Source organism: Marmota flaviventris, chromosome 3 (genome assembly GCF_047511675.1).
Source record: "Marmota flaviventris isolate mMarFla1 chromosome 3, mMarFla1.hap1, whole genome shotgun sequence".
NCBI lineage: Eukaryota > Metazoa > Chordata > Mammalia > Rodentia > Sciuridae > Marmota > Marmota flaviventris.
The window spans coordinates 17,918,977-17,942,420 of record NC_092500.1 but is presented as its reverse complement, the minus strand read 5'-3'; the positions used below and the strand labels follow the sequence as shown (position 1 = coordinate 17,942,420).

Below are 23,444 nucleotides of genomic sequence, written 5' to 3'. Positions count from 1 at the left end.
TAAGTGACTTGCCCTAATTGTTTTCAGGGGTGTAGCCAGAAGCCACCAATGCTTTCACTAATACTTTGGGAATGTCCCCACCACCCGGCCCTAGTCACCTCCACTCTTTAACTAGCATCCTCGTTTCCTCTCCTGCTGCTCACAATACATGGCCCACCCACAACCAGAGTGGCTTAAAGTGAATCCGATCTTTTCCCCAGGCTGCAGCCCCTTCAGTAACTCCCCCAGGCTCTGAGGACAAAATCTAGACCCAACTGCCTGGTCCCAGCCACCAGGCTCCTCTAGAGCAAACCCACCTGCCTCAGACAGCCCATCTCAACGACTTAGGTGCCTTTCCCTCTCCCACCTGTCCTTCAGCCTCTGCTGTGGTCATCCCCAGAAATCAGGGGTTGGCATAGTGGTTAGAGACCTGGGTTCCTGCCCCTTTGTAGCTGTGTGACCTTGGGCAACACCTGTCTCCCCATCTGAAAAATAAAGACCGTATCAGGACGATTGTTTACACCTTCCAACCAAAGAAAACACTACTGGCTTAACCAACAACACAGGGACGTGAGCAGCGGTGGCCATTAGCAGGCCAGCTCCAAGCAATTCTGTTCTCTAAATCTTCTTTCCATGGACGTTCATGCAAATAAGCATCTCAATTATTTCCATCACTCCTTGTGAATTTGTGTTTCTAGAACATACCTCTGGGTCCCTCTTGACTTTTGCAGTCGCGTGGCTGGGCTGGGGTTCAGGGTCTTGCTACATCTCTTCCTCCTGCAGGCAGAGTGCATCAAAACCAGCACAGGGACCCACACCTGCGTGTGCCAGCAGGGTTGGACGGGGAACGGAAGAGACTGTGTGGAGGTCAACAACTGCCTACTGCCAGGCCGAGGCGGCTGCCACAATAACGCAACCTGTTTGTATGTAGGCCCTGGACAGGTAGGTTGGCCTCGGAAACAGAGAGGAAGCAGGCTTCCTGTGGTGACTTCTTCTCCTGGCCACTGAAGTACTTTGGCTAGAAGTTACTGTGGCTTTCTTCTATCATGTGTGGCGGTGAGAATGCGTGGTCACAACAAACCTATGACCTAGGTTTCATTATTATCCCATCTTATTAAAAGGAATTGATGCACCAGGAGGCTAATTTGATCACATCACCTAGAAAATTAAATCATGTGAGATTTGCACCCAGAGAGACTGGCCCCAGAGCTGCCCTCGTAGTCACCACGCTGGACCACACTTTATATGTGTGATTGCTCTACAGCTTACTGACCATTTCCACTTGGCTTCGTTTCATGGAGACCAAGGCAGGGCAGGCTACTGCAAGGGTTGTACAACAAGAAGATAGTCAATGTCACTCAACTGCAAACTTAAAAACTTTAAAATGATCACTTTTGCCATGCATATTCTAGTAGAATTCTTTAAAAGAGGAAAAGATAAAATTCAATTCAAATTGATTTAAAAAGCAAAGGGACTATTTTGGCTCACACAACTATAAAGTCCATGCACAGGTGTGGCTGCAGCATGATTCAGGGCTCAGCAAGCAGCGTGAAGGAGCCACACCTTGACCCTGCTGCTTCTCAGGCTCCTGGGTGAGGAGGGATGGTCTCCTGCAGCTTCAGACTTACACCATCACAACACTGAGAAGAACAGAGAACATTTTCTAGTAACTTCCCCCACCTGAAATCCAGGATTCGTTCTCTTTCACTGGCTCAAAATGAGTGTGTTCACCACCCTGCTCGTCTGACACTCCCCTGAGCACAGCTCCAGAAATTGTGGCCAGGCTGTGAGTTGTAATGACAAGCCCGAATTCAAGTCCTGTGCTCCCACCCTTGGCTGGAGGAATCAGAAAAGTATTTTATTATGTAGACCAAGAAAAAGGGGGAGGATATCCCCAAAGTCAAAGCAGAGTACAGTTTCCAGGAGAGAGAACAGATGTGGGCTGACAAAATAAATTCCCTCCCTCTTTGATCCAGGGCTTCTCGGTGCCTGCTCTGGTTCAGCCAATAGGCTCAGTGCTGGGGACAAGAGATTACCAGGGCCAGGGCTCTCAGCCAGCCCCAGAGAGATACAGTCTGGTGCCAGGTGACAGACAAACATAGGAAAAATAAAGTGATAGGGGCTGGGGTTGTGGCTCAGTGGTAGAGCACTCGCTTAGCATGCGTGAGGCCCTGGGTTCGTCCTCAGCACCACATAAAAATGGAAATAAAGATATTGTGTGTCCACCTTCAACTAAAAAGTAAGATTAAAAAAATTTTTAAAAATTAAGTGACAAATGCTGCAAGATCTGTGCAGAGGGAGTCCCACGGTCTGGTTGTTCCACAGCGTCTGGAAGCTGGTTTCCTACTGATCCTTCTCCTTTCTCTGACAGCAGCTGCTGCTCCTGGGTCTGCAGTCAATGAGCTTTCAAATGAAGCCGCAGGAATCCTAGTGGAAGAGCTCACTGCAGTCTCATATCTCGCTGAGCATTTAGTGAATGATTGCATTAGTTTTAGATTCCTCACTCAAATTGCCAAACTGCACTTAAGCAAAGAAAAAAACAATGTCTTGATGTCTGTATGTGTTTTTAGAGCTATTGTAACAAAGCAGCACACACAGGTGGCATAGAACAACAAGAGTATCATCTCACATTTATGGAGGCTGGAGGTCTGAGGTCAATTGTCATCAGGATTGATTCCTTCTGACGGCTGTGAGGGAGAATCTGTCCCTTGCCTCTCCCCTAGCTTCAGGTGGCTTGATGGCCATCTTCTTCGTTCCTGGGCTTGTAGACACATCACCCTGATCTTCACCTTCATGTTCATGTGATGTTCTCCCTGGGTTCATGTCTGTCTCAAAGTCCTCCTTTTTATATAAGGACACTGGTCAGATTGGGTTCCGGTCTTTTCCAGCATGACCCCATCTTAACGAATTACAGAAGAGCAACCCCATTTTCAAAAAAAGGGAGTCAGAACTTCAACATATGAACTTGAGGTTGAGGGGACACAATTCGACCCCCACAGTATGGATCCCCTCTGTGCTGCAGATAAATGTGAAAATCATCCCGATGGGGCAGAGGAGAGGGAGACAGAGACAGGGAAGGTTTCTTTATGACATATATAAGAAACAGAATAGACCATATATAAAACTGCCCTCAGTTAGGACTAGTTGGCTTGAAAAGTTTGGGTCATACCAAATAGATACTAACCTGCATGTGCTTCTGTATCCTGTATAATTGTATATATGATATACATACTTACCTTGTAAAGCACACATACCAGATAATACTTGTGCTTTTAAAGATAACGATTCATAAATGGAAGTTCTGTTCACTTCTTTCCTCAGCCTAAGGGGTTGTCTTGTGCCGCCTCTGGGGTGCATGTATCTGCTTCTGATACTAATCCCCAAGTAATTTTCCACCAAACACATGCACACCTTCCCACCTGTATTCAGTTCTCCTGACATTTGCCCTCAGCTTGAATGACCTCTGCACCTCTCTTTGTCCTCTACCAAGGATAAGTCATGTCTCACTTTCCAGAACATTCCCAACCCATCCTGCCTCCTCTGAATGATAGCAATCCCATCACATAAGCACCTTATGTGCCAGTGAAGCCACAAAACTTCTAGTATCTCTTTTTTCGTGTTTATTAAGGTTGGATCCTTCTTATTATTTTTATGTACTTATGCTTTGCCTTCCTCTAGGTATATTGTAGGCTCCATAATAGTTCCCAATACCTGTTTTTTTTTTTAATCCATTAAAATAATTGCTCCTTTTTACAATTATGTTTTAAATTCAAAGATATGGAATGACGATGGAAAACATTTTGGAAAATAGAAAAGGAGGGGAAAATTAAGACCACTCACAATGTCCCCACAATTACCATTGATATGCTGGTGTGTTTGGTTTTTCTGGTCTTTCGGCGGGGGCAGGGTTTTTTTTTTAGTTTCCTCTAATTTCTGTAATCACAGTTTTGCTGGTTCCTTATCTATATTGAACCCAAGCATTTCCTCATTTTGTCACATGGCCCATCATCTTCATCAAAGGTACTTAATAACATGATCAGGGCCACTGCTTATATAGCATAGCTTCTGTACAGCACAAAGTACCTAATCTGTGGGGAAGTGGGGGCTGAAAGGCAGACGGCACCCTGCCACCAAATCCTGCATCCCAGTGTGGGACTAAACCTTCACAGAGGAAGGGGCACTTTATTTGCATGAAGGTGCAATTCACCTGTAGAGCCAGGTGCCTATGGGTTGTCTATGTGGGTTGTCTTTGCCTTACTCAAATTTACCCACTATGGAGGGAGACCTTTTCTAGACTGAACAAGGTGTCCTCTAGGCTAACAATAGCTCTGTGCATGAATCTCCACCAAGTTGATACCCCATGGCTTGCCCTTTCTCTCCCAGGTATGGGGGCCAACTTTTACAATGTGATGCTAGTAGGCTCTAAATTCTCTCCAAGACTATCTACACAGGCCCTTCTAGGGTCAAGTATTCAAAAAGAAAGTACCAGGGAGCTATACGACTGGGAGATGTAGTGCAGAACGTGTAGACTAACAGCTCTAAAATCTGATATCAAACAAAAGACGTCATCAGTATTCTCTAGGAGGGCTGAGCAACGATGGTTTCCGTTATTTATTTTCCAGTGCCTTGGGAAGGCAAAGGCTTGGAAACCACTTGCTTTCAACAATCCCCTTTAACTATGTCTTTGGAATTGTAGAATGAATGTGAGTGCAAGAAAGGATTTCGAGGAAATGGGATTGACTGTGAACCAATAATTTCATGCTTGGAACAAACTGGGAAATGTCATCCTCTGGTGAGTTACTTGACTTTTTGTCATTACTTAAAAAAAAAAAAAGAGCTTGAGAAAGAAAGAAATTAGATTATTTCTTATCAGAATCCCTCGTGCTCCCAAAGGGAGCCCCTAAGCAGAATATGAACAGTTATTGCAATTTTCACTCCATTTCAAAGTTTGGAAGAACGGATGTAGGGTTGCCAGATGAAATACAGGACACCCAGTTGGATTTGAATCTCTGATACAAAAAGAATAAGTTTTCAGCAAAATTATAGCCAAAATAATGCATAAGGAAAGCTTGTACTAAAACTTATTCATCATTCATCTGAAACTCGAATTTAACTGTGCCTTGTATCTTTCATTTTCTAAATCTGGCAGAGAACAAAAGTAAGATTTTATTTTTAAAAATGTTTTCATTGGTGCATGATAGTTATACATAATGGTGAGGTTCATTCTGACATAATTATAGATGCATGGAGTATAATTTGCTCCACTTCAGGACTCAGTACTTCCTTTTTCCTCCCCCTCTCCCTCCCCTCATTCTCTTCCTTATTCTACTGGTCTTCCTTCTATTTATGTATTATTTTTAATTGGTGCTTTTGTAGATATACATATATGTGGAAATCACTGTGGTGTATTCACATAAGTACATAGCATCATTTGGTCAATTTTATTCCTCAATTCCTCCCATTCTCTACCCCTCTTTCCTCCCCCTCAATGCCCTTCCTCTATTCCACAGATCTCCCCTGTATTTTCATGGAATCCCTCTTTTTCTTCTCCCTTATTTTGCTCTAGTTTCCACATATGAGAGAAAACCTTCAAGCCTTGACTTGCTGGGTCTGGCTTATTTCGCTTAACACAATATCCTCCAGTTCTATCCATTTACCAGCAAATGCCATCATTTCATTCTTCAAAGAAAGAATTTCAATGTGGTTAAATAAGAGCTGTGCCTGCCATACAGACAGGAGCCTTTCCCCGCAACACTGAAGGGTCAGTGGGTCCCTCCCACCCTCTTTCAGCCCACATGTGTAGATCTCACCGTAGACGGAACACATTGTCTCACCGACTTAATTCAGGTGTAACGTTCAGCTAGAAAACAAAACATGTCCTTCACCTTGGTTTCATCAGGCAACCTGTCAGTTTGCTTCTGCTGGTGTCTGGAGCTGTGTTTGTCAAGAGGGTTATGAAGGAGATGGCCTCCTGTGCTATGGAAATGCAGCCATGGTAAGTCATTGGTGAGGGACTCAAGTACGGAATGAAGACAAACCCTAAGGAGGGCTGGGGATGTAGTTCAGTGACAGAGCTCTTGCCTCGCATGTGTGAGGCTCTGGGTTCCATCCCCCACACCACAAAAGAAACACGACAACAACACAGGGCAAATAAACCTCTTAAGAGCTCGCCTTGAACATGCTCTATCTACACATTCTTTGCTCCAGGAGATTTTATATGAGGCAAGGTGCTTCTCACAGAAGCCATACAGGCTCTGTGGCATTTTTCATGAGCTGCAGGGAGTTAACTTTTATTTGGCACCTTCTGGATGCCAAGTAGTCCTGACTCCTCTTTCTTGCTAATTTGTCTCTTCTTCCCACGTCCCAAATGAACGACTGACTGGCCTTGCTAAGCTGCCTGGTCTGTCCTGCCTACACAGAGTCTCTCCCACAGGTACCCAGAGCACCCTGGCTTACCGCTGTCAGAAGTGTGTGTGTGTGAGTGTGTGTGTGTGTGCATGAGTGTGGGTGCATGGGTGTGAACTTTGTATCAGGCATTTTACTAAGTTCTAAATGTGCCACAGTATTTCATTTAAACCTCACAACAACCCTCAACAATAGTTTGATGCTATTAGTGCCCATCTTACAGGTGAGGAAACTGAGAGGCTAAGCAAACTTGCCTGCGGTCAGTGACCATCTAAGTGCAGAGACACTTAACTGCCGATGTAGAGTATTCTATCCATACAGCCTGGGTCACACCAAATCGTCACTGTCCCTGCATTGGTCCATCTCCTCCAGCACTGAAAAATTAACTCTAGAGGGAAGTTCTCCATCTTGTTTCCTAAGCCACTCATGTTGCTTGCAAATATGTGTCTGAATTCGACATTTTCTCATCACTTCCCATTGCTATTTGGGTCCCTCTCCTCCTCTCTCCATGGGCACACCAACCCCCCAGGGCCAGCCTCCTGAACTGAGAGCCCTGCTCCACTGCTGGTCCCTGGAGATGCCATGGCATCCAACAGGCAGGATGCTGTTCAGGACTGGTCCCGCTCAGATCAGGCCAAGCAGCTAACTAGACACCCTGGCACAGAGCTCAGACTCCCACACTTTTTCTGTGCTGTCCATGGGCCACATTGCTTAAGACCCTAAAATTCTCCTCTCACCTTGTCCCTCACCTTCTGTGGAAAATAAGGTGGGCCCTGCCATCAGTCAGAGCCACCCCCTCAAATCTTCCCCTTTAGGGGATTATTCAAGCATCTCAGTTCTCATGCTAGTTAACTTTCTAAACTTTTTAACAAGTGTTTACTAATTTATTAAATAGCCTCAGCTGCCTTCAAACAGGAATTGAACTCTAAGATTTATTGTCTTGATGTAAATCGGCATATAATATTGCCTTGCACTTCAGTGATAAAAAATTGAGTTTTTTTAAGTGTCATCATTCACATTATCTAATTTTCTTAATCCCGGGAGGAAAGCCTTGTCAGATTCAATTTTCAGATAAGACACTTGTGTTCTCAGAGAGAGTAAGTGGCTTTCCCAAGATCACACAGCTGGTAAATTGCAAACCCAAGATTTGAGAACTGTCTTTTTTAAAACAAAGTCTAGAGTTGTTGTTCACACCTTCAAATGTCACTGATGACCAGCAGTGTTGGTTATTTTTATAAGTCTTTTCTTTTCCTCCAAACAAATACAAGCTACAGAAGGACAGACCTTACCTTTGCCCTTCCCTGTCCTGCTTCCTTTCTTCATTCCATCCCAGTGCCCTGGTGGTGGCTCCAATAGTTAACAAATTTTGCAGTGAATAAATTTAAAACAAGTGACTAAAACTTATGAGAATTGACTGCATGCCAGCCTCTATTCTAAGCCCTTTAGAAACATTAACGCCTCTATTTCTCACACCAACCCTATGAGTTGGAACTTTTATTATCCCCATTTTATAGATGAGAAAAAAATTGAGGTGCATTAAATACCTTACCCAGGGAACTAGGAAATGGCTGAATCAAATGAACATGCAAGTGGTTTGAATCCGTGCTCCATGCCACCCCTCAGCATAGGCTCTGAAAGGGCCTATTTGCTGAGCTTTGTGGCCCGCCCTTAGGGTCTACATGGCCATGTTCTAAATTCAGGTTGTTGCTTTACTTGGAGTTTCTGGAATTAATTCTTAACCTCAATCTGGAGGATAATCAAGCCCCCTAAGTGTGAAGGTGCAGCTCTGGCCACATGGAAATTCAGCTAGCTTGGGCACCCATCCATGTCAGTGTCAGGGAGGTGGCCCAGAAAACACGCCCCGCCCTTGAGGGCCAAGTACAGGCTGCCTAGAAATGCTTCTCATTGTTTCTTCTCTTGTGTTCTCTCTCCTCTCTCCCACCCTCCTTGCCTGCAATGAATAAGGAATTGTCATTCCTCTCGGAAGCAGCTATATTTAACCAATGGATAAATGTGAGTACCCTCCTTGCAATTTAGTATTGGCAACCTATGTGATTTTAGAAATCTGGAACGTATATGATAGAAAATTGAAAATTCAGCTGATAAGGAGGGAGGGGGGTTTGTCCTGAACAGTGGTTCTCAACCCTGACTGTGCTTGAGAGTCACAGGGAACACATTTTTACACACACACACACACACACACATATATATGTATATATACGCACCTTTGCTTGGAACCCCCCCACCACCACCCTGCCAAGACTCTGATCTGCTAGGTCAGAGGCTTGCCCTGGGCATCAGTATATTTTCAAAGCTGCCCAGGTGACGCTGGCATATAGCTGGGACTGGGAATTTATGGTCTATGGTAAGCTGGGGTGGTCAACCTTTCAACCAATTCAAATATATATGAATAGACTTGTTCATCAGATAGATTTTTTTTAAAAATTAATGTCATTCATGTTGTAGGTCACCAAGTTAGATTTGGATAACTGCAACCAGGGATATTTCATATGTGCCTAGCTCTCAGCTCAACGTGCCCAGAAGAGCTTGTCCTTCGCCCCTGGAAAGTATCATAATAATGAATCCAGTCCCACCCTAGCCAGCTATCAGAATCTCTGTCCCCTCTGAATGCTCCTAGATGGCTGTTCCAGCCAGCCATCCTGATCAATGGTTTAACCCCTTTCAATTAGCACAAGCAGGATGGGTCCTGCCTGGTCAGCACCCACTCTGGGACAGCTCCCTGTTGCTTCTGTACAGAGCTGTTCCAATCGCCCTCCCCCTATGGGCAAGAGAGGGGATTGAGAGCCCTCTTCTGAGCGCACTGATTTCCACCTAGACCTGTCACCCACGCGGCCACCCATGTGCACACACCTGCCCCGTGCTGTGCCTGATCCCACTCTGACTAGCTCACAAGAGCTGACTGCACATTTTTTTACAACTCCACTTTCAATGCTGTCACGTTGCTTGCTTGAAATTCCCAATGGGAATATTTACACCTGAGAAGTCAGCAAATGCTACAAACCAAAGTGTCTCCCCTCCCCATCCTAGAGATCCAGATGTTACTCATAACCATGACACTGCTTCTACCCAGAGCTGGTTCTCTAGCAAGAACAAAATGTCGGTGACGATCAATCTCAGGTTTCCATTCTCTTCCATGTTGAAACTGTTCCTATAATCTCCCCACCATCCTCACTGGAAAGATTTTCCAGAATTTTCATGGTTTTTTTTTTTTATGTGTCTGCATACACACACACACACAGAGAGAGAGAGAGAGAGAGAGAGAGAGAGAGAGTGTTCTATCAGGACCATTTCTTTAGCTCTTCATTTAGACTACAGTGTAAAGTACCTATAGCAACTCAAAGTGTGACCTGTTCAGGAAAAGTTGTGTTTTGACAAGACAATAGAATGAGTCTCAAAAGATAATATGAATCATCAACCAGTGGTTAGGATGGATTTGGAGACGGACCTAGGAGGACCTCGCCAGTATCCCTGGAATTACATCACATGCAATATTGTCACCTCTGCCAGGTATTCCAGTATTCAAGTATTCCATTAGTCCCCTAACATGAGTCTCTTTTTTTCCTGGCATGACTCAGAACGCTTCTCTACGGCTCATGCTGTCCACCACCTCGAACCTCACTGTCCTTGTGCCCTCCCACCAAGCTATCGAGAACATGGACCAAGATGAGAAAACCTTCTGGCTGTCCCAGAGCCACATTCCAGCCTTGATAAAGTGAGTGCTCTTTATTTTATTCACCATGACCTCTGACGGGTATGCGTGGGAACATAGAAGATTGATGTAGGGGTCCTTCACATCCTTCAACTGAGCCTCCTCCCTGCCCTCCGCCCTAGGACAGTAAGCTGGCATTATTGACAGGCAGCTCTGTGCCATGCACTGTTCTGCTTTGCATAAGACTTTCAGTTCAGCCACACACCCCCCAGCAACAATCCGAAGAAACGGGTGTTATAATTATTCTTATTTTACAGATGTGGAAACTGAGGCACTGGGTGGTTAAGTCACTAACTCAAGCCAAGACTGATACTTGCAGAGGGAATTTGAAATTTGAATATGGCCATCTGGCTCCAGAGCTTATTCTCCTGACTCCTCAGTGACAGCGCTTTGCACCTGGATGTTTTGTCCTAACCCTGTGGTCTGTTGTTTTAGATACCACACGCTCCTAGGCACGTATGGAGTGGCAGATCTGCAGAACCTGTCATCTTCTGACATGCTGGCAACATCTTTGCAGGGCAACTTCCTTCACCTGGAGAAGGTGGATGGGGTAAGAGAGCTCTGTTTAATTGAAGCATAGCATCTGTGTTCATATTATACTTTTTAAAATTTTTTGATGTGGAAATTTCCAAGTATATGTAAAAATGGAGCCCCAGGTGGACACTACCCAGCTGCAACAATCAGCACATACTCACATTTATGTGCGTGCACACATGCACGCGCGCTCACACACGTGCACATACACAGAGCAGCTATCCTATGAAATGTGGCCATGTTCATATTGATTGGTCACAAGGCTCCTCCTGACAGACATAGATGAATACAGAGAGGATGAAGGATGTGCAATTCCAACTACTTTTTTTTTTTTTTTTTTTTGCATCTGGTTAACTAACTGGTTATTAGTATCTTACTAAGGGGTCAGCACAGATCATTAAAACTTTACAGGAAGTGAGAGGCCTGCAACAATACCTACTGAGCCCCTACTATGCACAGGCCTGGATCTCAGTGCTGGAGGTCAGGCAGCACCCAAGGGAGAGCCCAGCCCCAGGGAAGCTCATCGTCTGGCAGTCCTAGAGAGTGTCCAGGACTCTGATTTCAAATCCCAGGGGGAAACCTGGTTGCTTGGCTGCAAGTGACAGTGTTTTAAAGTTCTTTCCATGAATTGCACCAATAAGACAAGGGTTCTGCCAGCAACAACTGCTACACAGGGCATCACGGCCACAGTCAAAACCGCCTGAGAATCACTGCTGTGGAGTGTCCCTGCGTCCTGCCCAGCAGCAAGCACTCGGGCAAGGACCTGTTCATCTCACCTAAACGTGTGGGGCTCAGTTTAGAAAGTAGACAACACCTACAAATGGTCCTGTGGATATTTCTGGGTGTCTTGTTCTGATGATTCCAGTGATGCTCATGTTATTTTCTGAGTTTTTAAAATAAAAATTTGAGGTGCAAAGACACAGCTGGGCTGGAGGGATAAGTTCCAGTGTACTGCCACACAGAAGGGACGATATTGAAGCACATAAATCAAATAGCTAGAAGAGAGGCTTTTGAATATTCTCATAACAAAGAAATAAATTATTAAGGTGATGGGTAACCTAAGTGTATGGAATTGATCATTACCCAATGTATACATGCACTAAAATATCACACTGTGACCCACAGTATATACAATTATCTATCAACTAGAAGATAAGTTTTTAAAAAATTGTATCTATTTAAAGTGTGCAGCATGATGTTTTCATGTACACATACATTATGAAATGGTTACTGTAGTCATGCTAATGTGTTGGTGTTTTAATTCATTGATTCTCTTTAGCAACATTAACTGAACATCCACCCTGGGCAGGCATATCCCAGGCTCTAGAGATTCAAAATCCATCAAGGCCCCTGACCTAGACAGGCTAAATGTCAAAGACACATTTTTTTTTTGTTTCTTTTTTTTTTTTTTACCTCCCTGTATGTATACATACAGGGAGTATAACTTCCCATTTTTGTGGTTGTATGTGATGTGGAGTTACTCTGGCTGTGTCTTCATATATGAACATAGGAAGTTGTGTCCAATTCATTCTACTGTCTTTCCCATTTCCATCCCCCTCCTCCCCCCCTCCACTGCCCTGTCCAATCCAGTGAACCTCCCCTCCTCCCTCCCCTCTCCCCACCTATTGTGAGTCAGCTCTGCATATCAGAGAGAACATTCAGGCTTTGGTTTTGGGGCTTGGCTTATTTCACTTAGCATGGCAGTCTCCAGTTTCATCCATTTACCAGCAAATGTCATAATTTCATTCTTTTAATGGCTGAGTAATATTCCATTGTGTTTATGTACCACATTTTTTAATCCACTCATCTGTTGAAGGGCATCTAGGCAGATTCCATAGCTTAGCTATTGTGAATTGAGTTGCTATATACATTGATGTGGCTGTGTCACAGAAGTATTGCTGATGTTAAGTCCTTTGGGTATATGCCAAGGAGTGAGATAACTGGATCAAATGGTGGTTCCATTTCAAGTTTTCTGAGGAATCTCCATACTGCCTTTTAGAGTGGTTGCACCAATTTACAGTCTCACCAGCAACATATGAGTGTACCTTTTCCCCTACATTCCCACTAACATTTATTGTTACTTATTCTCTTAATAATTGCCATCCTAACTGGAGTGAGGTAAAATCTCAATGTAGTTTTAATTTGTATTTCTCTAATTGCTAAAGATGTTGAACTTCTTATATATATTTGTTGATCAATTGTATTTCTTCTTCTTTGAAGTATCTATTCAGTTCCATAGCCCATTTATTGATTGGGTTATTTGGGCTTTTTGGTGTTAAGTGTTTTGAGTTCTTTATATATCCTGGAGATTAATGCTTTATCTGAGGTGCATGTGGCACATATTTTCTCCCATTCTGTAGGCTCTCTTTTCACATTCTTGATTGTTCCTTTGTTGAGAAGAAGCTTGTCAGTTTGAATCCATCCATTTATTGATTCCTGATTTTACTTCTTGTGCTTTATAAGTCTTGTCAGTAAGTAAGTCAGTTCCTAAGATGATATGGTGAAAATTTGGGCCTACTTTTTCTTCTATTAGGCACAAGGTCTCTGTTCTAGTGCCTAAGTCCTTGATCCACTTTGAGTTGATTTTTGTGCAGGGTGAGAGATAGAGGTTTAGTTTCATTTTGCTACATATTGATTTCCAGTTTTCCTAGTACCATTTGTTGAAGAGGCTATCTTTTCTCCAATGAAAGTTTGGGGCACCTTTGTCTAGTATGAAATAACTATATTTATGTGGGTTTGTCTCTGTGTCCTCTATTCTGTACCATTGGTCTACATGTCTGTTTTTATCCCAATACCATGCTGTTTTTGTGACTATGGCTCTGTAGTATAGTTTAAGGTCTGGTATTATGATGCCTTCTGCTTAACTTTTCTTGCTAAGGATTGTTTTAGCTATATTGGGTCTTTTGTTTTTCCAGATGAATTTCATGATTGATTTTTCTAGTTCTATGAAGAATGTCATTGGAATTTTAGTAGGAATTGCACTAAATCTGTATAACGCTTTTGATAGTTTGGCCATTTTGACAATTTAATTCTGCCTACCCAAGAACATGGGAGATCTTTCCATCTTCTAAGATCTTTTTCAATTTCTTTCTTTAGAGTTCTATAGTTTTCATTGTAGAGGTCTTTCACCTCTTTTGTTAAATTGATTCCCCAAAAAATTTTTAGACTATTGTGAATAGAATAGTTTTCTTAATTTCTTTTTCAGTTTATTCATCACTGATGTATAGGAATGCAATTGATTTATGGGTGTTAATTTTATATCCTGCTATTTTGCTGAATTCACTTATAAGTTCTAGAAGTTTTCCAGTGGAGTTTTTGGATCTTCTAAATATAGAGTCATGTCATCAGCAAATAGTGATAATTTGAGCTCTTCTTTTCCTATTTGTATCCCTTTAATTTCTTTCTTTTGCCTAATTTCTCTAGCTAGCATTTCCAGGAATATGTTAAATAGAAGTGGTGAAACAGGACATCCCTGTCTTGTTCCAGTTTTTAGAGGGAATGCTTCTAATTAGAAATGCTTCTAATCTCCATTTAGAATGATGTTGGCCTTGGGCTTAGCATAGATAGCTTTTACAATGCTAGGTGTGTTCTTACTGTCCCTAGTTTTCCTAGTGTTTTGAACATGAAGGGGTGCTGTATTTTGTCAAATGCTTTTTCTGCATCTATTGAGATGATCATATGATTTTTGTCTTTAAGTCTATTGATGTGATGAATTATGTTTATTGATTTCTGTATGTTGAACCAACTTTTTTCTCTGGGATGAACTCCATTTGATCATAGTGCACTATGTTTTTAATACGTTTTTGTATGTGATTTGCCAAGACTTTATTAAGAATTTTTGCATCTATGTTCATCAGGGATATTGGTCTGAAATTTTCTTGCCTTGATGTATCTTTGTCTGATTTTGTTATCAGGCTGATATTAGCTTCATAAAGGGAGTTTTGACGGGTTCCCTCTTTTTCTATTTCATGGAATAACTGAGGAGGATTGGTGTTAGTTCTTCTAAAGACATGTTTTTAATGAGTTCATTCCTATGTCTGATATAAATATCTCCTTTAATCGAGAGAGATGTGCACAGTGGCCACTGCTCAGGGAACTTGGGAGCTGCCCAAAATGAGAAAAGTCTCCGTCACCCAGGGCTCCCAGGAGGAATTTCAAATAAAGGGTCACGATGACCAGATGTGGTGGCGCATGCCTATAATCTTAGCAGCTGGGAGGCTGAGGCAGGAGAATCACAAGTTCAAAGCCAGCCTCATCAACTTAGCAAGGTCCTAAGCAATTCAGTGAGAACCTGTCTCTAAATAAAATATTTAAAAGGGCTGGGAGTGTGGCTCAGTGATTAAGTTCTCTGGGTTCCATTCCCAGAACCAGTACCAAAGAGGGAGGGGGATCACGATGAGGAGAAGAAGAGGGTGGAGCTCAGTTGCTCTACCTGGCTGGTGGCTGGCTGGGTAGCTCGGGTTTTACTTAGCCACACTTCTAAATAATTGATAGTCCTAAAAAGTGGTTAGATTCTGACCAGAAAATTCAGTTTCTGTCTGTATCAATTTTCTGGGGCTGTTATAACAACAGAAATGTACTGTCTTGTGGTTCTGATGGCCGGAGTCCAACATGAAGGTGTTGGCAGAGTAGGGTCCTTCTGAGGCTGGGAGGGAAGGCACAGCTGCAGGCCCGCATCCTGGGCTGGCAGCTGTCATGCTGATTGATCACATGGCGTCTCCCTGGGTAGCTGTCTCCGTGCAAACTCCCCCTATTTATAAGGACACCTGTCGTGTTGGATTAGGGCCCACTATAAAGGCTTAATTTTAACTGGAGTATGTCCTAAGTACCCTACTTATTTAAATAAGATCACAATCTGAGGTCCTGGAGGTTAGGGCCTCAATTCATGAATTGTGGGGTTAGGGTACTCAGTACTATGTGCATTTTTTTTTCAAACTATGGGGTCACCTTATCATTAAGGTAACCTCACCCAGTACTTTTTTTAGTGAAATAAAATAGAATGAAATAGAATTGATAACAGTGAACTCCTGCATAGTAGGGGAAAATACCCTTTCATTTTTTGTGTGTGTGATGTCTAATAAGTCACAATTCAAAGGTATTTCTTACTCTGGGTGTAAAGTGTTAAGGTCACTGCTGTTCAAGGAGTGCAAAACCCAGAGATAATTTGTACTGTCCTCTGTCCAGTTTTAAGAGGACAGTGGAACAGGTTGCCAACAAACCAAAGAAGACCCACAGAGATGAGATGTAAGACAAGGTTTATGGAGAAATGCTTATGGGAAGATCCAGGGGCAACAGGCTGGTCAGGTGCTTCACCAGGAAGTACAGTGGTGACAGGCTGGGCAGGTGCACCTCCCCACAAGGCTTTGTCCAGGGGAGGCCAGTAGATGAGGTCTCTCTCTGTGGTGCTCTGATCTGCACCAGTTACCACAGGGAGGGACTTTACAGGTTGGGTTCAGAAGCAGCAGCATCTTGTCTTGCTTTGTCCACTGGATGACCACAGTCTCAAGCCAGCATGCACGAAAGTAGCTTCCTACACATAACCCTAACTTGTCCTGGTTCCCAGTCTGCACCAGAGAAAGCCCATGTCCTTGGAGACAATGTTCATCTGCGCATTCTCACCCAGACTCGCTGATATTGTTCCCTGTCCCAAAGCCAGGTGCTTAGGAATGGCAAGAGGCATTTTAGGGACCAGGCGTTTTACTGTCCTCCTTTTCTCCAAGGATGACACATAGTTCAATCCTGAGGTTGGCTGTGTAAACACTCACCCTCTCCCCACTGGGGTTTACATTTGCAGAATATCACCATCGAAGGAGCATCCATTGTTGATGGGGACAATGCGGCCACCAATGGAGTGATACACATTATCAGCAAGGTGAGGGCTTCCGCTCTGTACACACTCAGCGTCCCCCCTCTTTGTCATCTGTCCTTCTGTATGGTATCGTTTTGGGAAAATTAAACATGCTCGGTCTTATTATAAAAGAAACCTGTCTTGTGCTTCATCTTAAAGCCATTTAGAGTCAGACTCAGCCACCACCCTTTCCCCAGCCTGGGCTCCACCACAAGCCCTCTGTCAAATGCAGCCACAAATATCATCTTTCCTGAGTATAGAAAGGTCGTAACAGGCCTGTGAGCCTCCTAGCATCGGGAGTCTCATAATCGAGAACTAGGGGAGGAGGCCAGGGGTGCGATCCAAAAGGTTCTAAGGGAAAAAAATAAAAAGCGGTAGAAAAAGTATGATTAGATTTTCATTTTCTGCTAAGTCTCAATTCAACAGCTTTCAAAGGTATGACATGGAAAAAAATAGGAAACGGAGTTGTGAGCTACCCTATCATTTTCAGTTACTATATTAGGATCTTCATTCAAACTGAAAGAACACACTTTCAGAAGGTAGAAGATGAGGAGAGACAATTAACTCATTGCATTTTAACTAAAATTATTCTCACTTGGCAATTATATACTCACTTTTTTATTTGAAGCTGTTGAAAAAAGTCCACTGTTCCTGTTCAGAAGAGAAAGGGTATTTGTTAGAATCCTGGGTCTACAATTTTGCAAAGATCTTGCAGCCTCCTGAGTTCCCAAGAGGCCGTAAGAAGCACATTTTAAGCATGTGATTCACTACTGGCAAGAAACTGGGACTTCATGTAATACAAAGCAACATCACCTAACAGGGGTGTTTCTCTTGTCCACCCCTGGCTTTCCAAAGTACTGAAATGACTTTTAAAAACATCAAATTATCTCTTGTCCCTTCCTCCTTTTTTTGCATGGATGCAACCTTCCTTAGTAGAGTGGCACCCCAAATCATCTCCTACACTGACCCTATTACCATGGGGCCAGTCCACATCTCACCCCCTCTCGGGAGTCCTCCCTAATCCAAGCAGCCCAAATTACTGAGGATAAATTCTAAAGTGTCAAGAGGATAAATTCTAAAGTCATACGGAGTCTGGGCTGGGAAACTTGTCTGTTGTGTGACCTTGGGCAAGTCACATAACTTCTCTGAGCCTTGTTTTTCTTCCACATGAGGATTAAATAACTGTCTATCTTTATGCCTGCTGCCGAGTAGACCATCAATAAATATTAATTTCATCCCCTTCTTCTTCCTCTGAAATTCCCTGGGAGCTTTACATAGTATGTATTTGGCTAGCTATCAATTTTCTCATGTTGATAATTATTTCTTATGGTGTAGGTCATGAACCCCTCTAGTGATGGCATGTCCCTCTGCATGTCCTGCCCAGTTCTTTGCTTAGACTCTGGTTGCCTGAACCCTACTGGGCTCCTGCAGTATCTGTCCTCTGGCATCAAGATCCCTTTATCAGAACTGCCATGTACAGTTGTGCAAATTGTGCCCTGAACAAAGGAGCCTGGCCAAGGGGTGGAGTGGAGTTCCAAACTCCAGCCCACAGCACTTGCTATGATTTGTGCCCATTTAGGGTTCTGGAGAAAGGGGTGCCTCTTTTAAAAATGGCAGTGGCCTTCTTAATCACGTATAATTATGTGACATGGACATAGAAACCAAGTCTATCACACCTGTCACTTCCCTTCTAAGCAACTCAAGTCCTTCCTCCCCCTGGAGCTCCAGAAACTCAGAAGTGTCTCATCTTCCTGTGACCCAGAGACCGGCAACTTCCTCTGTAAATATCCAGATTGTGACTATTCGACTTTGCAGCTCATTTGGTCTCTGTCACAACCATTCAATTCTACCATTGTCACGCAAAATCAGTCTTAGACAACGTGTCCACGAATGTGCATGGCTGTGCTCCAGTCAACTTGATTTTCAAATCTGGCAGCACACTGGACCAGGCCGACTCCAGTAATATGGATGTCGGTTCCCCGGGGCCGGACCCAGGCCTCAGTCACATTTGTCTATCCGTGCCTGGCTCATGGTATTGGCTGAGGATGACAGGATGAGAGAAACATTCCAGTGGCGGGTTCTTCCACCTGAAAAGGTTCTAGATAGAATGAGAAGATGGAAATTGTTTTCTTGCCCAGAAGGTCAGCCATACCAACTTTACACATGCAAATGCCTGTATGGACCAGATGGGTGAGGAAATGAGCAGGGGGAAGACCCTAGGGAGAGGTGGAGACCTTAACCAAGGCAGCTGCTGCCACTCTCTGCACGTGGTCTTATCGGTGGGCTTGCTGACGGATATTTTTAAAGTCAGGAATCTACATCTTTATGTAAAAATTCCCTTTGTTTATCACACTGCCTGAGCCAAGAAGAACATTTGTACGAGGCAGATTCAGGCTCCTGGGTTACAGTAGACTTCAGGCTTCTGGAAAGAAATGAAAGGCTTGAAGAATAAGCAAAAGGACAAGAAATAAAGGATTTTAGCTGCAGCCTGTTGTAGGTCAGTTAGATTTTAATCTACTCCAGACGGAGTAGATTAAAGAAAGTTAGAATGGATTCCTCAGGGGGAGCCAGGAACTCTTCTATGTGAGATGAAATTTTCTCTAATTAGGGGGACCTGCCTACAGGCAAGACATAAAACTGAACTAATAACATCTCCAAATTCTCTCAGCCTCGTTGCTCTGCATCCTTAAAATAATTTTATTCTGGGAGAAATCAAAACATTTTCAATGTCACTTCCTTTGTCTAGAGAAGTTAACAGGACGTCCTTATGTATCAGTGAAGCAGCAAATGCTACCAACGTGTGCTAAACAGAATTCTGGGGTTTTCTTTCCCAGGTGCTGGTCCCCCAAAGAGGACTAACTGGCTCCTTACCAAACCTGCTCACCCGGCTGGACCAGATGCCTGACTACTCCATCTTCCGGGGCTACATCATTGCAAGTACCATGTTCTCTGCGTGACCGCCTTGCTCAGGTCACCTGAGAACAAGGAGTCCCTCATGGGCTCTTGTTTCCTTCCTTCACAGCAATATAATCTGGCAAGCGCAATTGAGGCTGCTGATGCTTACACGGTGTTTGCTCCAAACAATGATGCCATCGAGAATTACATCAGGGAGAGGAAGGTCACAACTCTGGTAGGTATCGGGAACAAAGAGGAAATTCAAAGCCTCAGTCACGTGTCGTTTCTCACCTTCCTCAAGGCCTGCCTGCCCATGCTGTGCTTAGAATAGATTCATGCAGAGATTCCCCCGTGCACAATCCCCCCTATGCCAGAGCTGCCGTATACTTAGGGCATATCTCTGGAATCACACACTCCAGGCACCCTGGAACCTGGCAGGATCCTTATGGTCATCCATTGACCCCTTCCCTGGCCTGTCCTAGGTCTTAAGCAGCTGAGATGCCAGCAGCAGTGACCAGCAAGGGTGGATCTTATTGTTTTTTCCTTCTTCCCCTCCACCCACCATGTTCCCTGACTCCTAACATCTGGGGTTGAACAGTCCCGCTTTATCAAAGGATTTAGTGAATTAATTCAAAAGACTCAATCCTGGTGCTCTCTGGCTTAAAACCCCTGGGTGGATCCCATCTCATTCGGACTCTACCCAAACTACCTCCTCAGCTACTAAGCCCTCCTTTCACGGGCCACCGTTTCTCTCGGGTTCCATGGTGGTCCCAGGATTCTCATTCTGGAGGAGCCTGGGGCTGCTCCGATCCCAGCTGCACATGGGAGAATGTGTTTAAGCTGGATTTGCACACACAAGCCTGCTGTTTTCACTCATATCTGTAGGCAGCGAGGCTGAGATGAAGATGCTAAAAATCTCAAAGTCCCACTAAGCTACCACGGGACCACTGCTGCGTACAGCCTGTGCTTTGGGAAAACCATGTGGTCTAACCCGAGTGATGATCTCATAGAGCCTCAACATGTCAGAGACACACCTGGTGCCGTTGTTCCTGTATACACACACACACACACGCACGCACGCACGCACGCACACACACACGCACACACACACACACGCGCAGACTGCCCCCTCCAGAGTCCTCCCTGCCTGGTCTTCCTGTCCAGGCCCACATCCTCAGGGACACTGACTCCGGCCACAGCCGCACACGCTCCCTCCTGCCATGGCTCCCCCTCAGCACCTAGCACAAACCCCGGATTAATGAATGGACTTTCCAAGGCAGCGTCCTGAGCTCTCCAACTAGGTTACAACCTCTGTCAACTCCTATAGCGGCCCTGATGGAAACGCAGGACTCTTGGATGGAATCAGACACCATCCTGAGCCTGTCCAATCCTGTCCCTTGAAACCTGTTCCGTGGAATATTCTTTTCCTGCCTTGGGATGAGGCATCAGGCCATCTCAGTGCCTGTCTGCCTCCCCCGTAGTCCCCTTGTCACTTTAAGCCATAAACACCGTCTCAATTGTTTTAGTCAATTCTTTTCATGGCTGTGACCAAAAGTCCTGACAAGAAAAACCGAGGAGAGGAAGTCTATTTGGAGCTCACGGTTTCAGAGGGCTGAGTCCCTAGATGGCTGACTCCATAGCTCTGGGGCCGAGGTGAGGCAGAACACCGTGACAGGAGAGTAGGGCAGAAGCAAGCGGCTCGGGACGTGGCCAGCAGGAACAGGGAGAGCTCCATTGACCAGAGGAAAACATCAACCCCAAAGCCATGCCCCCAGTGACCTATCTCCTCGTGGCCCACCTGCCTTCAGTTACCACCCAGTTAATCCATATCAGTGGATTAATCCACTCTTGGGTTGCAACACTCATCATGGAATCATTTCACCCCTGAACCTTCTTGCATTGCCTCACATGTGAGGTTTTGGAAGATAGCTCATATCTAAACCATAACATCAATTAAATAAAATAATAATGATAAAAATTCAGCCTCCCATTATTTGGATATGGTTTAAGTGTGTCCCCCACCCTTTCATGTGTTGGAGCCTTAGTGCTGGGTCTGGCGATATTGGGAAGAGGTGAACTTTTAATAGCTGGGGTTTGGTGCAAGGTAACCAGGTCACTGGGGTTACTAACCTCAGAAAGGATTGACTTTGGTCCCATGGAGTTAAGTTGTGAGTTGTTCTCATCAGATGCACCCCCCTCCCTGGCTTCCTGTCTCTCCCTGTGATCACTCTTACACATGTTCCCACCATTGTGATGCCATCAGCAATGAGGCCCTCACCAAATAAATGGGGCCACTCAATCTTGTATGTTCAGTCTCCAAAACTGTGGCTAAATAAACTTCTTTTCTTTATGAAATATCCAACCTCAAATATTTTGTTATAGCAACAGAAAACGGACTAATACACAGTGCAGCTAAGTGCAGGCAGGAAGGTAGAGAAGAAGGCGCGGTCCTTGAATCAATCAGGGCCTTTGGGAGACACAAATCGTACCACTCAGTTGAAGAAAGATAATTTAATAACATGAATTGTTTATTGAGTATAAAATCAGATGAATTTAATTCCAAGGTGGAAAAGAGAGAGGGAGAGATCACACAGATAGCAACTACAGGAAGCATGTAAGACCCCTAAGGCTGAAGGATCAAAAGGAAGAGATTAAAATTATTAAAGCTTAGAAACTTAGAGGAGGAACCTGCTGGAGCTGACACTCAGACCTCTGAGTAGGAGCTGGTGTCTCTGAGCTTGGAGAAGGGTTTCCTGGGCCCAAGTCTCAGTTCTGCAGGAAGGGGTGTCGCCCCTCTGGGGTCTCAGAGGTGGGAAAGCTGTGATAAAATTGGTTCTTCAAGTGGTAGAAAGTGGCCATCCAGACTCAGCTTCCACCGCAGGAGAACAGTAGTGAGAGGAGCAGGGAGCAGGTCCCCCTGCCCCCTCCAGCCTTTCCCAATGCCAGAGCCTGACAGGGGCCACTAGCCAAGGAGAAATGGAGGTCACAGCCCAGCCCCCCAGTCAGCACACAGGTCGGTGGCTTTGGAGCAGAGTCAGTAACCTAGCAACCCTCTTCCCTCCTTCCCCATTAAATTCAGTTTGGGTTCCACCAGGTTTTGTCGAGGGGCAGGAAGTGTTGGTGGCTAGGAAGAGACATAGAGAGGACAGGGCGGTGGTTAGGAGGGAGGGAGAGGGGGAGAAAGACCCTAGGAATCCAGAGCCTACCTCCAGCTTTCCCTGGGGACAGGGTGGGGGAAGCCTGTCTGTCCACACCCCCACCCCCTCTGGCCACCTTGGACAATTCCAGAAGCACCAGCTCACAGTCACGGCCCCACATCTGCACCAGAGACCCCCACTCTCTTGTCCCAAGCCAGCTCTGCATGTGGGGGTCTTTCCCAATGCAGCTCACCTGCAGTCCCTGGCTTAGGAGATTGCCCAGGACTGAGTCGGACCCCAGTGCCACAGGCCACCCTATCTTCAGGGCACCCAGGCCGAATGCCCCATGGACCTCCTCTCGTGATCCCTGGGGTGAAAGGAAGCTGGGTGTGGGGGCTCTGTTCTCCCAGCTCTGCCCAAAGGAATCGTCTTTAAAATCCACCCCCAGCTATCAACCCTCCCTCTGGGTTTTAGTCACTGGAAGCTCCCAAGCATCCCACCTGGGAACGCCGCCAGGTCTCTCGGGTGCTCTCATTCACAACCCACTTATTATGGGGTGCCTTTGTGTTTTGATGCCTTGGTCAAAACTCCAACAAGCTGTCGCGCCTGTTTGTCACCCCGGCCCCCGGTGCTGGCACAACCTGTAACTGACAGCCCGATTGTTGACTGACTCTCTCTTCTGTGCCCTGCAGGAGGAGGACGTCCTGCGGTACCACGTGGTCCCCGAGGAGAAGCTCCTGAAGAATGAACTGCACCAGGGCATGCACCGGGAGACCATGCTGGGCTTCTCCTACCTCCTCGGCTTCTTTCTCCACAATGGCCAGGTGTGACGCTGTTGCGTAAGCCCAGGGACAGGGGGCTTAGCTCCTATGACCCCCATCTCTTCCATATTGGAATAATCTCACCGCTGCTTCCT

General features: G+C 45.0%; 1 protein-coding gene across 1 annotated transcript in view; it reads left to right on the top strand.

Moving 5' to 3' along the window:
* The window catches only part of Stab2 (stabilin 2), a 153,398-nt gene that overhangs the window by 64,067 nt on the left and 65,887 nt on the right, over window positions 1-23,444 (top strand). The window contains exons 25-34 of the mRNA XM_027926098.2: window positions 763-921; window positions 4,676-4,771; window positions 5,879-5,974; window positions 8,350-8,397; window positions 9,981-10,117; window positions 10,550-10,664; window positions 16,443-16,520; window positions 19,331-19,429; window positions 19,519-19,626; window positions 23,221-23,352. Coding sequence (XP_027781899.2) covers window positions 763-921; window positions 4,676-4,771; window positions 5,879-5,974; window positions 8,350-8,397; window positions 9,981-10,117; window positions 10,550-10,664; window positions 16,443-16,520; window positions 19,331-19,429; window positions 19,519-19,626; window positions 23,221-23,352 — 1,068 coding nt within the window. The remainder of the gene's footprint in view (window positions 1-762; window positions 922-4,675; window positions 4,772-5,878; window positions 5,975-8,349; window positions 8,398-9,980; window positions 10,118-10,549; window positions 10,665-16,442; window positions 16,521-19,330; window positions 19,430-19,518; window positions 19,627-23,220; window positions 23,353-23,444) is intronic.